This window comes from Octopus sinensis, linkage group LG12 (genome assembly GCF_006345805.1).
Source record: "Octopus sinensis linkage group LG12, ASM634580v1, whole genome shotgun sequence".
Lineage (NCBI taxonomy): Eukaryota > Metazoa > Mollusca > Cephalopoda > Octopoda > Octopodidae > Octopus > Octopus sinensis.
Genome location: NC_043008.1, coordinates 75,227,803 through 75,243,879, shown reverse-complemented (window position 1 = coordinate 75,243,879; position 16,077 = coordinate 75,227,803). Strand labels below are relative to the sequence as shown.

General features: G+C 35.6%; 1 protein-coding gene across 1 annotated transcript in view; it reads left to right on the top strand.

Moving 5' to 3' along the window:
• Positions 1 to 3,999: 3,999 nt before the first annotated feature.
• LOC115218116 (chymotrypsinogen A) overlaps positions 4,000 to 16,077 on the top strand; it is an 18,605-nt gene continuing 6,527 nt past the window's right edge. The window contains exons 1-4 of the mRNA XM_029787905.2: positions 4,000 to 4,151; positions 6,604 to 6,793; positions 9,387 to 9,511; positions 11,486 to 11,617. Coding sequence (XP_029643765.1) covers positions 4,091 to 4,151; positions 6,604 to 6,793; positions 9,387 to 9,511; positions 11,486 to 11,617 — 508 coding nt within the window. The 5' untranslated portion in view covers positions 4,000 to 4,090. The remainder of the gene's footprint in view (positions 4,152 to 6,603; positions 6,794 to 9,386; positions 9,512 to 11,485; positions 11,618 to 16,077) is intronic.

Sequence of the window (16,077 nt, the reverse complement as noted above, 5' to 3'; positions counted from 1 at the left end):
TTGTTATATCGCAATACTACACAGTGGCTGTGTGAGCTAAGAAATCCTCGTCACCACTGTTATATCGCACGTTCGGAAGACCTCTACTCAACTCCTGGACGTCCAGACTTCTCCCGCTATATCTACGTATTGGGCTAGCTTACTTTATTGTCTGGGGGCGTCGACAAAACAGTTTTGCTAAAATTGCTGTTTCTTTTCACATATCATTAGAAAAAGGTAATTAAAATTCATTAAAATGACAGATCTATCGGACTTTCAACGAGGTCAAATTGTTGGTGCTCGTATGGCAGGCGCTAGGGTAACAAAAACAGCTGAAATGTTTGGTGCATCTAGAAATACTGTCTCAAATGTAATGACATCCTTTGAGAAAGAGGGAAAAACCTCCTCGTCGAAACAAAACTCCGATAGAAAACCAAAACCTTTACATAGGGACCGTTGGACTCTTATGCGAATTGTAAGAAAGGATCACAAAAGTGCAGATTGCACAATTACTGCAGAGCTTAATGAACACCTCGAGAATCCAGTTTCCACAAAGTCTGTTCGCCAGGAGTGGTACGAAGCTAGATTTCCCAGAAAGGCTGCAATCAGAAAACCACTACTTCAAAAACAAACGTTGCGATGCGTTTAGAGTGGAGTAAAAACCTGCAAAATTGGTCCCTAGATTAGTTAAAGAATGTTACTTTCTCGGACGAGTCATCAATTACCTTATTTCCGACTGCCGGCCGAGTATACGCGTGGAGATCGCCAAAAGAAGCATTTGACTCAGACTGCCTTCTTCCAACTGTTAAACATGGAGGAGGGTCTGTGATGATCTAGAGGCTATATCTTGGAAATCCGCCGGCCCAATGGGTTCCCTTCATGGCAGAATAAATAGTCAAGACTATTTAAGCATTTTATCTGATCAAATTCATCGTATGGTTGTGGAATTGTTTCCGGAGGGAAGCGTAATCTTTCAGGATGGTAATGCACCAATTCACACAGCTAAGATTGTTACTGAAGGACATAAGGAACATTCTAGTGATATTGAACATCTTATCTGGCCTCCACTCCTCAGATCTCAATATAATTGAACCTTTATGGTGCATTTTAGAAAAACAAGTAAGGAGTCGATATTCTCCACTATCATCACTACAAGAACTGGAGACTGTTTTATTTGAAGAATGGACAACAATTCCTTTAGAAACAATTCAAAGTATGTACGAGTTCATACCTTGTAGAATTCAAGCTGTAATTTTTGCCAAAGGCGGTCCTATCCCATATTGAAATAAATTTAATTTTAAGGTGTTTCCATTATTTTGTGCAACCTCTGTATGTATGTGTATATATATATATATATATATATATGACAGGCTTCTTTCAGTTTCCGTCTGCCAAATGTACTCACAGCGCTTGGTCAGCCTTTTGCTACAGAAGGCGCTTGCCCAAGATGCCGCGCAGTAGGACTGAACCAAAAGCACATAGTTGGGAAGCATTCTCTTTACCACATAGACACACCGCATATGTGTATGTGGACGTGTGTGCGTGTCTGTGTGTTTGTGTGTATGTGTGTGCATGTAGGCATATATGTATATATAATCATAAGAGACGGAAGCAGTATAATAAAGATAATATTTATATCCAAATTAACATCGATGTTTTGTTAGAAGACTGCATACTACGGTATTAGTCTTGAGAGACATTCTTATATAGCTGCTTGTCGCATTAAAGTACATATATAGATTGTAGTAAACGAGATTCGACTGTCATGAGTGCTGGGATTCCAAGTGAGGATTTCCAGTAAAAAAAAATTACGTGATATGGGAATTACGGCGTCCATAGATGATTCTTGTCTGCTCCGATTTGAGTGCTTTTTGCACCAAGCACTTATATGGGAAGATCGCTCATAGCTAATGGTGCACTGTTCAGTGTGCTGATAAGACAACTATTTTAAGTTAGATATAAAGATTACATTTTGGTAGCTATACTGTTTCCGATGCTAATAATTAATATTTTATAATCCTGCTAGCTGTTTTGCGACAATCAATACCGGAAAATATGGTGATATACTATATATGGTAGCAGCTAGATTTAACTGACATGCAGTGACCAGACGTTTCCCACTGATGAGCTCCAATAACAGGAAACGTAATAAGGGAATTCCGGTGCCTATGACAGTCGATTCTCGTCTGCTACTATATATGTATGTACTTTATGCACCAAGCGCTTTTATGAGAATATCTATCGAGGCTTCTAACACAGCATACGGTGTTCTAATATGTGCATACATTGTATTGTATTGTATTGGCATCCTTTCTGTCTCGGGAGACAATGGAGTGGCGCTGTGTAGTCCTATCCGGGACAAACACTCCCTCTGGCAGGTACCGCAAATGTAGCGAAGACTGTTCGGCAACTGCCTTCCAACCGCTAATATTGATGTTGCAGGCCTTCATATCCCTTTTGCAAACATCCCTGTAACGTAAGGTCGGTCTACCCACAGACCTAGTACCCCTAGCGAGCTCTCCGTAGAGTATGTCCTTGGGGATTCTGCCATCTTTCATACGGCTAACATGCCCAAGCCATCTCATACGTCTTTGTGTGAGGAGTGCAAACATGCTTGGTATTCCTGCTTGCCTGAGGGACATCTTTGTTGGGGATATGATTCTGCCATTTGATGCGGAGGAATTTTCGGAGGCAGCGCAGGTGAAAGATGTTTAGGCGACGTTCTTGGCGTGTGTATAGCGTCCAGACATACATACATATATATATATATATATATATATATATATATATGAGTGTGGTTAGGCTAAATATCGTTTAAGGTCATAGGAAGAATTTATAGTAAGAATTTTTGTAGGAATGGCTGCTTGTTGTGTGTCTACCTACACATGAGCGTAGGAGAATGATCATATATATATATATATAATATATATATATATAATATTTGATAGATAGATAGATAGATAGATAGATAGATAGATAGATAGATAGATAGATAGATAGATAGATAGATAGAGGCTGATTTCTCATTTATACCGGTTGTGTACTAAATTCCATCCGAGCCATCGAGGGGAATTCAATGTGAACGATTATCTTACTACAAATAGTAGCGAAATTCTTTGAAACTTTACCTTCCAGTTATATAATGAAGGATTCAGTAGCCTATGTTAAGTTTAGATATACAGAAAATTAGAATAGTCATGGCTGGGATAGCTCTGGCCCTATGTGTAATTTAGCAGGTTGCACCTGGGACTAAAGTATATCTACACAATATATTATTACATTCAAAGGTATGATATAAAACGCTGAAAGCGCCGCAATGTGGGTTTGAACGTGGAACTACGTGTTTGAGAAGTGATCTTCTTAACGACCTAAGATTAAAATTGAAGAGAAATAACTACGAGTTAAAAATAATTCAAACAACATACATCACAATTAATACAATAAAAGACCAAAAATAAATGGAATTGAAGTAGTATCAATTATTAATTTTCAATCAGCGTTGTTTAAATTAAATCAATAGTAATGATTTGAAGTTTCAATAATAACTGTAATATGTTGATAATATATTTATTTTATTTGTGAAATGATAGTATAATATTTCAGTAACATTGCAAACTGTCGAGAATATATCCGAATTTTTTGGCTTTTTAATGAAACATTGCTATAAACGCGAAACGTCTAATCAATTTATAGATTTATATAATCTCTGAGATAGCAATTTTTTTTTACTTTTGTTACTTTCAACAGATGAATTTAGAATTTTTGCATTGAAATCAGTTTAAGGATTGTCATATTTTGTATATCTGAAAATTATTGATAAATTTGAAAATCAATAGCAGCACTAATATGATTTAAGCTTATTCGTGGGTGGGTGGAGTGGAAACATTTTCCTTTTTTTAACACCTGTTTTACTATTTCATTTTGTTCTGTACTTTAATAATTGTCACCTGTTAATTGTGAGAATGTTTAGAAAGTGGTGACCAGTTTTAATGCATTATTACTTGAAACGGATGACGTTTGTTATTTTTGTCTGCTCGTGTAAAATAATCGCTGACACACGTAACAAAAAGTCTTTATAAATTCTGGTTTCTCCTCTAAAACCTATCATTCAATGAAGATGAATTCACTTGTAAACATTATCCTACTCCTGACAGTAGTAGTGACTGTTGCACGTAAGTTTTCAGAATTTATTTATATTTTTTACGATAGATGAGAGAAACGTTTTAGCATATTTAACGAGGTCTGGTAGAAACTTCTAAATGCTAGTCACGGCAAAAAAAAAATCTAAACATCTGACAAATTTATTGCCTGGAGCTTAGTGTTTCAAATCATTAGAACATCTCATAGAATATATTATTTTGAAAGTTGCTAAAATATATTTGGAATCATAAAAATCAGACAGCACATTTTATTTTCAACCGAATTTCTAACGTTTGTCAAAATTCTATCTTGTAGCCTTGTTTTAGCATCATTATGAATTACTCGGCAGAATCTAAGAGAGATACTTGGACGACACCAACGAAACAAAATATGGGTAAACATTATAATTCGTTTGTAGGTAGTTATTTTCTTTAAGAAAATACTGATAAGGCGGTTACTTATCAAAGACGTTTGCTGAGTGAAATGGATGAGACAAATATTTATAGCTACACTATCTTAGTCGGCACCAGAACCTTTGAATAACTCGTAACTACTAGTGTTGGCACTCCTTGTAATGGGGAATTGTCGTACCTCACGTACCTAGTTAACGCTTATTGATTTCACAAAAACAAGAATAGCGTAGCTGTCTGATAATTATAGAAAACTATAATCTACGTTGGCTACCTATTATTTCACAAGTAGATTTGGAGCAAATTAAAACTTATTCGTGGATGGGTGGAGGGAAACACATTTTCTTTTTTAACGATTCTATTGTTATTTGATTTTGCTCTGTACTTTAAACATTGTCACCTTAAAGCAAGTTAGCCATTAAATAGTTAATGCAGGGAGCTTCAATAAATCTAACAAGAAAAAACGAAGTAAGGCGGGAGAATCATTAAATCAATGTATAATGTTGTACAACGGTTGACGTAGAAAACTAGGTCATGAATGCCCAAGGCATTACACCTAGATAGTTCCCCTCCAAGGCACAAGTCCGAGTGAGGTTGTTTCTGATAGACCAGCCATCGCCTATGCATACCAGCCCCCCTCTCCACGCCAGTGATGTTATCCATGGGAAAGGCAAAGACCGATTTAGCTTAGCACCAATGACGTCGCAACTCATTTCTACAACAGAGTGAACTGGAGCAACATAGTATAAAGTGTCTTGCCCAAGAACACAACTGACATCTCGGTCCGGTAATCGAACTTACTACCACATGATTGTGAACCCGACTCTCTAACCACTGAGCCATGCGCTTAGAAAACTAGATATATTCAGAAAATAACTTAAACAGAGATAATCGTCATCTGCATGTATAAATAATAGTTAAGTCAATTAAAATATGCTTAATGAAAGTAACACTAAAACAATCTAACCCGTAAATATTATGTATCGTGGAAAAAATATTAACCATAACCTAAGATAATCCATATGATTTAGGCAAATAAGATAAATGACTACGAACGTATTTTGGCCTGTTCAGCAAACCATGGACTTCAATGTGTTTAGCTTTAATTTGGTGAGATCTTTTCAGTTCCAGTTTTATGAGTCCGAGTGACCTAAAAATAAACTTTCTGGATCCAAAAACCCCAATAGCTAGCAAGCAGATTTTCTGGAAAAATTTACAAAAGAAATGCACATTTACATCGGAGAAAAATATTTTTTATAGTTTATTTTGTTTTTTGCTCATTTAAGTTATGTATGTCTATTTTCGTATGTTACTTATTCTTACTGTCTGCATTGACGTGTCAAAACGTTTCGTATTTTCTTTGATCTGATCAAAATTTTACTGAATTGTTAGTCACTAATCAAACAAAGAGAAAAAAAATTTCAACATTACGAAATCTTATTAAGATCGCGATTGTAATTGAGAGAAAGGGAGAGAAGTAGAAAGAAAGGGGGCGGTCGAGAGAGTAAGATTTCTCTGTGATAATGTTTATATCTGAGAAAGATATTGTCCTGCTATAGCGTGATGGCATTTGTAATTGAGAGAACTTGTGATTTTTTGATATAGTTAGCAGTTATCCACTGAGATTGCGTTATATGATAAGGTTTATAATAGAGAGACAGAGAGAAAGAGGAAGGGAGAGAAATTATTTTTAGATCATTATATCGTCTGTAATTGAGACACATTTCTTTCAAGACCTTGCATTAAGCAGGTTTAATTGGTAGTTAAATCGTTTATTCTGCCAACTATTAAAGTATCTCTTCTTTCGATTTTCTGTGATGTAATTGGATTAAGAATTAAGGGTGCGGAATTGGGAAAAGAGATGAATACAGTGGAATTAAACTTTAAGATAATTGGATTGCGGGATAGCAAATTAGATTTAGGGAAAAATTTATGTACCATGTCCTGTCAGATGAATATTGGGGACAGTAAGATTCGAAAGATTGAAATTTAATCCAATGTTAATTCTATATAATATCGCTGAATCTATCTTAAGAAAATACATATGCTGATTAGATATTGCTTTATATTTCAGTTTGTGGCAACATCGATGGATCAGTTGCACGTGTAAAACGAAACCTTCACCATATTATTGATGGATCATATGCCACCACCTGTGAATTTCCTTGGATGGTGGCCCTGATAATTAAAACTGCAAAAGGGTATTTTCTCTGCGGGGGATCAATTATAGACAGCATGCATATTCTCACAGCTGCCCATTGTGTGTAAGTAAATATTCTATTGTAAATGTTATATTCATGAAAACCGCAGAGGCCAACTGACAAAAGTTGTAGAAATTCAACCATGATAACTGCAGGGATTAATTGGTGACGACTGTACAGGCCAATTTTTTCGGAGCATTAAGACCAATTATCACAGGATGTAGGTACTGACTGATGAAGGCTGATAACAGTTAATACAGACTGTAGAGCCTAAATGAGGGGAACTGCAAAGACAAACTTGTGAAGACTATCGAGACCAACCACAAAGGCTTTCTTTGATTGCCGGTGCTATCCATCACATCGGCCAATCTAGTGATTGCATTCTACCTGTTTTAGGACTGTTTTTATTGTATGTAAGGTTAGAAGTAGTTGAGAATTCGTAGCTTGTCACTTCTCTATTTTTTATACTCAGAGCTATCCTTACGATTGTACTGCGTAACGAAGTCGATTCCGTAAGAAAAAAGTTAGAAAGAACGTAGAAAAGAGAAGATTAATTGACCTCTTCAAAAATGAGTGGAAAATTTTACATCCGTGGTATTTGAACACAGAACGTAAGGAACTAAATCAGTTACCTCTTTAGCAGTTTCACCAATCGACTACCTATTATGTTATTACTTTGGAATATTACTGATTTAATTTCAGATTCCATTAAGAGTAATTTTCTTTTCATTGATCTGGCTTTGATGAATTAAACAGTTGTAATATACGGAGATCGAACATGCATATTCTGTTTAGAGACTATACTTCATGGTCTAAATTCCACATTGGTTTCTCTAGTGTAAATCATCCCAGTGAATTATAACTTCAAACACTCTTTTTACTTAGTGGAGGTTTAACAGCAGCATCAGATCAAAGGAACAGTTGTTAACAATATTTTCTCTACTTGCAACAGTAAGCAACAGACAATAAAATTGGCCGAGTCATTAAAGTATCTAGTGGGATGCCTTGCGATATTCGTTCTGTTTCTCTGTGCTTTGTGTTCAACCTCCACTGGCATCCGCTTTGCGCTTTTTTACGTTTTCAGATTCGATAAATTAATGAACAGTAAGGGTTGTTGAGTCTCTTAACGTGTCAGACGAAACGATTTGCAGTGTTGCCGTGAATCTTTTCATTCAGCGTTTAAATTCCACTTCGATACGGATAGTCAGTACTTATCAGTGGACCACTTGTACTCTGCATACAACCTGCAATTGACAGCGTCGACCCGTAGTTTTACAAGTTTTGTTATTGATAATAGGTAGAAACAGCAGGATAGGAAGGAGAGTTATTGATAGTTACATGCCTCCACCACAAATGAGTTATATGATATTTTACAAGGGTAAATATTGAATAGCATGTAAAGGGAGTATCGATTTGAGGTACAAATCTTAGTTAGAGACCTTCATATGCCTTTAGTGACTATCACAGTGTGAGTGTATTTTATGAGCTGAAACGGCTTCGATATGGCTTCAGAAATAACCAAGTAGATACCTGGAGCTTTTTCTATATAAATCTCTTAAAACTCCATTCACAGAGTATCTGTTTTGCAGATTAGCATCGTAGCTAAGGGAGAGCTTACTATCAGATTACATATGTAACGACAAACAAATTATTATTTCAACGGGAGCTCGCTTTAGTATTCGCTGCGATATATTCAATGAAAATACTACGTTGTGAAATAAATGCTAATGTGGTTCCAAGCTTGATATTTTATAATCTTAAAATCAACTTTATAGTTTAACAATTGAATTCAATTAATGAAATACAGGTCTTGTTTTCCTGAGATGTGTTTAATATTCTCCTGGATGTTACATAAAATATGTGAAGTCGGTTCTCCCAGCAACAGTTGCCATACACGACATTGTTACATTGTATATGTCACCACGTTTAGACAGATATAACACGTATACATACATAAACAATAACAACAGCAGAAGCAGCATCAAAATCAGCAGGAATATTTATCATTGCTATCCATCTTCGTAACGGAAGTGCATCTATACAGTCACATATCATACTAAAAATAGCAATCACATTCCTCTTAAATTTTATTTTCCGTCTTAAAGGAAAAGGAACAGCTTGGATAATTCTGAATACTCTCGTCTGTGGGCCCACTCGACCTGCTGCAAATAGTAACTAAATCGTACTCAAATCGCATTATGTCAAATAAAAATATACGTAATAGTTATAGAAGGAAAGAATTTAATATTAGGTCTATTCAATCGAGGCTGACCAGGTCTAAACGACATCACAATATTTAATATCTCTACAATTAACGAATATTTTAAGATAACTGTATGTATAATCCATTACGGCAGTAATCACCGCAGGGGTTAACCGGCTCCTAAGTGTCATCCATCTTAACCCACATTATTTAAAGTTTACCTTTTATAACTGGAACATAAGATGATTCATATATTTAGGGATAGTAGTAAGGTTAAAATGTTGTATCATGCATCGGCATATTTGATATGTATTTTCTACGGGATATACCTTTATATTCTGATACAAATGTAATATTACAGAATATTTCAGAAATTGTTTAAATAAGAGTGGTAATATTTACTGTAAATTTTCTTGTGCCAGTGTCAGAAATATATATTTCTTCTTCATTCAGTGTTGGTGCCGAACATGTGAAAGTTTCTGCTGGTGGAAATAACATAGACAACATGAAAGAAAGTATGATTGTCACCAAAGACAATATACACGCCAATAAAAAGTATACAGGGCCGCCTAAATTTCGTATGTTTCTATATTTTTATATTTCTTTCTCGTGCTGTTTTTTTCTTTTTGTTATTAAAACTATGTTTTATCGTAATCCGACGGAAGATATATTACTTTGCTGAGTCAAAGCACTAGATAACACAGTATAATGTGTTTTTGAACGGAATACATTTAGGCATGTTTACTTCCACATATTTTTATTGCACCCGTCTTTTGGTGATAAATATTTAGTATTTTCGTGAGGCATATAGAGGGTGCGTAAGGTATTTGAGACATACATTTTGGGAGTCATTGCTGAATTTCTTGCGAACTCTGGACAATCTTGTTTCAGAAAATGATAATGGCAGAGCCTCAGCTTACTCAAGAAATGAACAGGCAGGTTGTTATTGTAGTTATAAAGGCTGAGCATAGTGATTTAGAAATATCTCGCGTTTTAAAAATTGCTAGATCTTTCGTCTACAAAGTTTGTAAGGAGCTAGAGACTGAAGATGGAAACGTGTCACCAGTATTAAAGCATAAAAAAATATTCAAAACGTTCTGAAATTATCAGAACACCTGAATGTATCCACCAAGTTCAACAGAACATTGATTACAATCCCAGAAAGTTCATGAAGCCAATTGCAAAAGATCTCCATGTTTCAGAAGGAACAGTTAGAAATGTTGTCCGCGAAGACATCAGATATAAGTCTTATATGATGAGGAAAGGTCAATTTCTTAGAAAAAGCAAAAGAAAATCACTACATCAGATTTAAAGGCTCACAAACAAGCTGAAAAATCCAGCAGAAGAAGATTTTATTTAGTTTTTCTCAGACGAGAAAGTCTTCGGCCAAGATCAAAAGGTTAACAGGAGAAATAACAGATGATTATGTGCAGACTCTTCTGAAGTTCCAAGTGTTATACACACAAGATTTTCTGCAACTGTCATGGCTTTAGGGGTTGTCAGCAATGAATGACATGTGATGCCCCCTTACTTATTTCCACAAGTTAACTCTGCCGCCTACAATGAGGCCCTGGAAATAACTGTTAAGCCCTGGATAGACAGTGTATGCAATGGAAGGCCATATGTGCTTCAGTAAGACTCTGCACTATCACACATGGCTCTAACACAGGAATGGATGGCTGAAAATTCTCCTGATCACATAACCCCTAACATTTAGCCTCATAATTCCCCTGATCTCAAGCTAACGGACTATAACATATTGAGCGTTGTTGAGAGAGAGGTCAATGAACACGCCCATAACACCAAAGATTCTATGAAAGCTGTCATTGTAAGAGTAATGTTCAAAATGAACCGAGACTACGTGATTCGAGTATGTAGCGATTTAGATTTCATATAGAAGCAGTTGTTGAAGCTGAAGGTGGCTTTATCGAATAACATTATAGAAAAGAGTGTTATTTTTATCCTCGTAGCATTTTTTTCATAAATAAAGTTATCTGTTATATATCTGTTTCTTTTTATTAAGCATAAATCTGCCCTCAAATATCTTACGCACCCTGTACATAATGATCATTGCTCAACACTGTAGATTATATATACTTTTAAACATTTTGTTTTATTTCATGCTTTAGCTTTAATATACATATGTATAGACACACACACACACTAATACACACATATATGTATAAATATGTATGCATATTATGTATATGTATATGTGTGTATATGGCTATGTATGTATAAGCATATGTATGTATTTGTACAAGAAAATCACGTATTTTTTATCTTTCATCTTTTGTTTTCATTTCTTGGAATAGAGCCGCTTTGAAGGGTTTAGTCAAACAAATCGCTCCCTAAACTTACTTTTAAGACCACCATCGTAAAAGTATAACATTTAGAAGTGAAATGTCAGAATGGAAGGTGTTAAGGAACTTCTGTCCAAATTAAGTTGTAATAGCTGAGTTAATTTGGAGTTGAAATACAAAACAGATATTTCTAAGATTCGCATTGGTTGAAGTTACTGCAGAAATTGATACAATTACTTTAAATTTCAGAGAACGATGTAACAGTACTGACTTTGCCCAAAGCAATAACATTCAATCCATGTCGGCAACCGATACCAATGGCGCAGTACGGTGACAGCTTTACGAGGGAATGTGTTATTGCTGGATGGGGTCAAACAGGAGGTAAGTAATTTCCATTTAGTTTCATTTGATATGATTTGTTATTATTTCGTATTCATACTTATGTTACCATTGTAATTAAAGTTGCACGTACGATAACATTTGTTCCATGTTAAACAAAACTGTAGAATAAAATTCGAGTGATGTTTTTTACATTCTCTATTGGCAGATGATTTAGTGAAACGCTAACAATTCATACCATCCATTTTGATAGTGCTTAGGCCACGAGGTTTCAATTTTTAATCATTAAAATAATATGTAGAAATAATATGTAGGAAAGCTGAATGCTACAAATGTGCCATACAGAAAAACTTATAAAGAAGAAAATTTTAGAGTAACTGAAATGAACACAACATTCACTGTTTATATTGATGATTCATACATATATATGCGTGTGCCTGTATGAGTGTACTATATTTACACACGTGCAAATGGATCTGCGTCATATGTGCGCTACCTTCATGTAAATCTGCGGAGTTTTGGTAGTTTTGTACAAATTAGTCTCTACAAAGTCCTACATTTTGAAAGGGAAGTAAACTTCTAATAATAGCGGAAGCTGATGTGCAATAACTACAGTAGATGTAATATCTGCAACTGTAAGTCGTTACATTCAGCCATGGTTGTATGTGATAAATCTATTTGTGTGAATAGCGCGTTTATATAGTAAAAACAGAAGTAGAAATATACAAGTAGAAAAGGTTGAAGAATTGACTGTTTATGAAACTACAGGTGGCTTAGTTGTCGGTAAAAGATGGTCAGCTATAGTTATGGTTGGTCCTATATGAATTTTACCATTACTTTCGTAATTGGAGATATGATCACTGAACTAGTCATACGTATGCTTTGTATGAGGGGATCTCCTTTGGCTATAAAGGCTGTATCTGAATCTATGATGTCATAGCTCATCTGGCGCCCTGGTTATGGAGTTTTCTGTTCAGTATCTCTTTAGACTAGCCCTTTACAATGACTACCATAAATTCTCATTTTTGTATATGTAAAACATTGTCTTTTTAATTTTAAATTGGGTACACTACCGAAATATAAACACTATCTTTTGAAAGTTCTATAAATTGGTAAAATATAATTTGCTGCCAAATTACAAACCAAACCTGTAAATTATAGCTAGATTAATCCCCGAGTTTTTTACATATACTCCAACTGCAGCCTAGCTTACATTTTAAGGCAACCAACACTGCAACTCCAACGTTACATAGCGTGTTGCAATCTCAATATTCATCCGAGACTAATACAGCGAAATATGGCGGTAGTGTTATGCTGTCATTTAGTTGATAAGATTAGACTCCCAAGGAAATTATCTAGGAGAAACGTTTTCCTTTTCAATCAAAAACTTTTAAGGAAATCACAAATTATTATACATAAAATGTATAATGTTTCTGCCTAATATTTCTCTAGTTTCTCCACTTCACAGGCAATAGATTTAACCTTATTTCTCAAACAATCAGCTGTATAAGCACAAAGAATACTTTAGCAATAAGCCGTGATTTATTTAATAATGGTATTCCACGTTGACGTATTTACCTATATTTTCAATATTGTTCAGTTCATTCGTCTATCATTATACAACTTGCTTGTTATATTACCATGAAATATTAACATTATTGTAGCTATTTGTTTAGAAATCTAATCAAAGTCAGGATTGGTTAGTTTATAAATACCTGACCACTAGGGAAATTCAAGAAACATAGGATGCTTGCTGATTTCTATTGATTTTCCAAGTTGAGGAAATTAGGGGAGAAGTTAAGTATTAGCGAAATATAAAGAACCAATAATATAAGTTTTGATATATCAACTAATAGAATTTTCAAACGGTTTGTCCACAATGCATCAAGCGCCCTTCATCTTTCATTTATATCATATTTTCGTTTGTTCCTTATGCTGTAATGTTTATACTACCATTAGATTGCATAGTGCCATCATAGAGCTAAATCATAACGCACCAAGCTTTCATCATACCAACGAATAGCTGTTTTCTTCCAGCATATGACAGCATCATACTATCTTACCGGTTTATGATTCGATCGGATAATGTTAAGGCTTCGCTACAACGCGCTTTAGATCGTTTCCATAACTTACTATATAACACTTTATGATATTTCCTTTAGGCTCTAACAAAACTATATCTTCCGTGCAGTTCTGTCTTTAAAATTACATATAACGCTCACGATTTTAGAAGCTAATGAAACGATTTTGATAAAATGGAGTAGACAGGTCATGGCTAGAGACGGATAAGAACACGAGGAAGAGAAAGTTACTGAAGAGGTCAAAGAACGTGTGACAAAGAACTCGTATTAATGCTAAAGTGAAGATGAAATAAATACTGCGTGTGTTTATTCGCAAAAAGAAAAAAGAAAAAGACAACAATCATCCCCAAATGTAACAATATCAGTTTCAACTCACGATTTCACATCAAGTATCTTGCAAAACAAATACATAAATGTAACAGAGAAAAAGTTTTATAAATCATGTACCTCCCAAATAAAGAGTAAGATATACAGCTGTGTCTACTATACACACACACGCACACACACACACACACACACAAACATACATATATTCATAGATATATATGCTTGTATATGTGTGTGTGTGTGTGTGTGTATATATATATATATATATATATATATATATATATATGTGGAGGCGCAATGGCCCAGTGGTTAGGGCAGCGGACTCGCGGTCGGAGGATCGCGGTTTTGATTCTCAGACCGGGCGTTGTGAGTGTTTATTGAGCGAAAACACCTAAAAAGCTCCACGAGGCTCCGGCAGGGGGTGGTGATCCCTGCTGTACTCTTTCACCACAACTTTCTCTCACTCTTTCTTCTATTGGCTTGCTCGCTTGAAGGCTAAAACAATGCGAAGCGCATTGTGACCAGCGATGTGTAACAACATCTGATGATCTGGTCGGTCACGTGATCACGTGATATATATATATATATATATATATATATATATATCGCATCTTAGCGGATTTCGTCGATGAGTGTGGAATTGTTAGTTAAACTGACCTATCTTTTCATTGAGTTAGCATGTAAATTGTTAAGTATTGCAGAGGCATGTGCTCCTTTCTCCAACAGAATCAGTACGACAGCGACTAGACCTTTAAACTAAACAATCTATCTTTTTCTCACAAAACTTGGTTGACTCGAAGTTTTGCCCAGGGAGTCCTGCTTGATTGAGAGGCGAGTAAATAAGTGTAATACAGTTTACCATATTTGTGCCTAGTTTATTTAAGTCCCTTATCGAGCGAAAGCTCGTAGACTAGTTTGCGGTACATCTTGTACCTTCCATTTTGTCTGCTCTACATATCTGTATAAAGGGAATTATAGAATAATTCCCACAGATATGTTTCCCTTATTGCATCGACTCTCAGATTAAGAGCTAGTTCTTCAAAGTTTGCTCTCAAATTCTTTTGTGAGTTTTCTCAATGATGACAGGATCATGGGTTTAATTAGTGGGTACGGTATAGCTCTCACAATCACGAACTCATGGTTTCAGTTCTTGGAGCCGACTGTGCGTTGTGTTCTCAAACAAAACAGTTCATCTCACGTTGCTCTGCGATCACTTTAACAGTGTGGCACGCTGAGCGCTTGTTCAAGCAATGTCGATTTGATGGAGGGAGTGCGTTAACGTACAGCACATAGATTTAATCATTAGAAACAATCTATTTGTCCATGCTATGTGGCAAAAGCTGAACACTTGTACGCTGTCTTCAGAGAAATTTCTACTGCATCACATGCTGGGATTCGTGCGGCGTTGTGTGTTCTATCTTGTTGTTGGAAGAGGGCAAACGCTCCCCAGTATTGTATTGCATCAGTTTGTTTTGTTATGGAGTATGGTTGCAGTCTTTTTGTGTTTTCGCTGTCGGTAGTGTTGTCTATTCTGCACTTCATATAGTCCTTAACGCCTGTTCGTGAACTGTGCATATAAGTGCTTCTGACCCTATCTTCAGTTCACTCCTCGTAACGCATAGTCACCGGTCTTCTGTATCTGTTTTGGTGCTTGTATCTCTTGCAAACTTACCGTGCATTTATGTTCCTTCCATGCTGTTTCTTTTTTTATTTTGTGCGTATTTTTTTTCTCTTTAAATTTTTCTTTCTTTACACAGTTCTCAATTTTAATGATGCTGACCCTCTTCCCATGTTTTTACATACCACCTTAAGCAGTTTTCCTCCGCATCGACACAATCCTTGCAACTGATCAAACCTCTCCCACCTTTTCTTCTGGGCAAGTGCAGCCTATCAGTTTCACTCTTAGGGTGGAAAGCTCCGTGCATTGTTAACATTTTTTCTAGTCTTCATATTCATTTTCACCATCATCATCATCATCATCATCATTATTATTTTTATTTATCGTTATATTTTCCTCTTATTCATGCGAGTTTCTACGGTATCTAGTACACCTAAATGTTCTGATTTGGTATAAGGTGATATATCAGTTTTGTT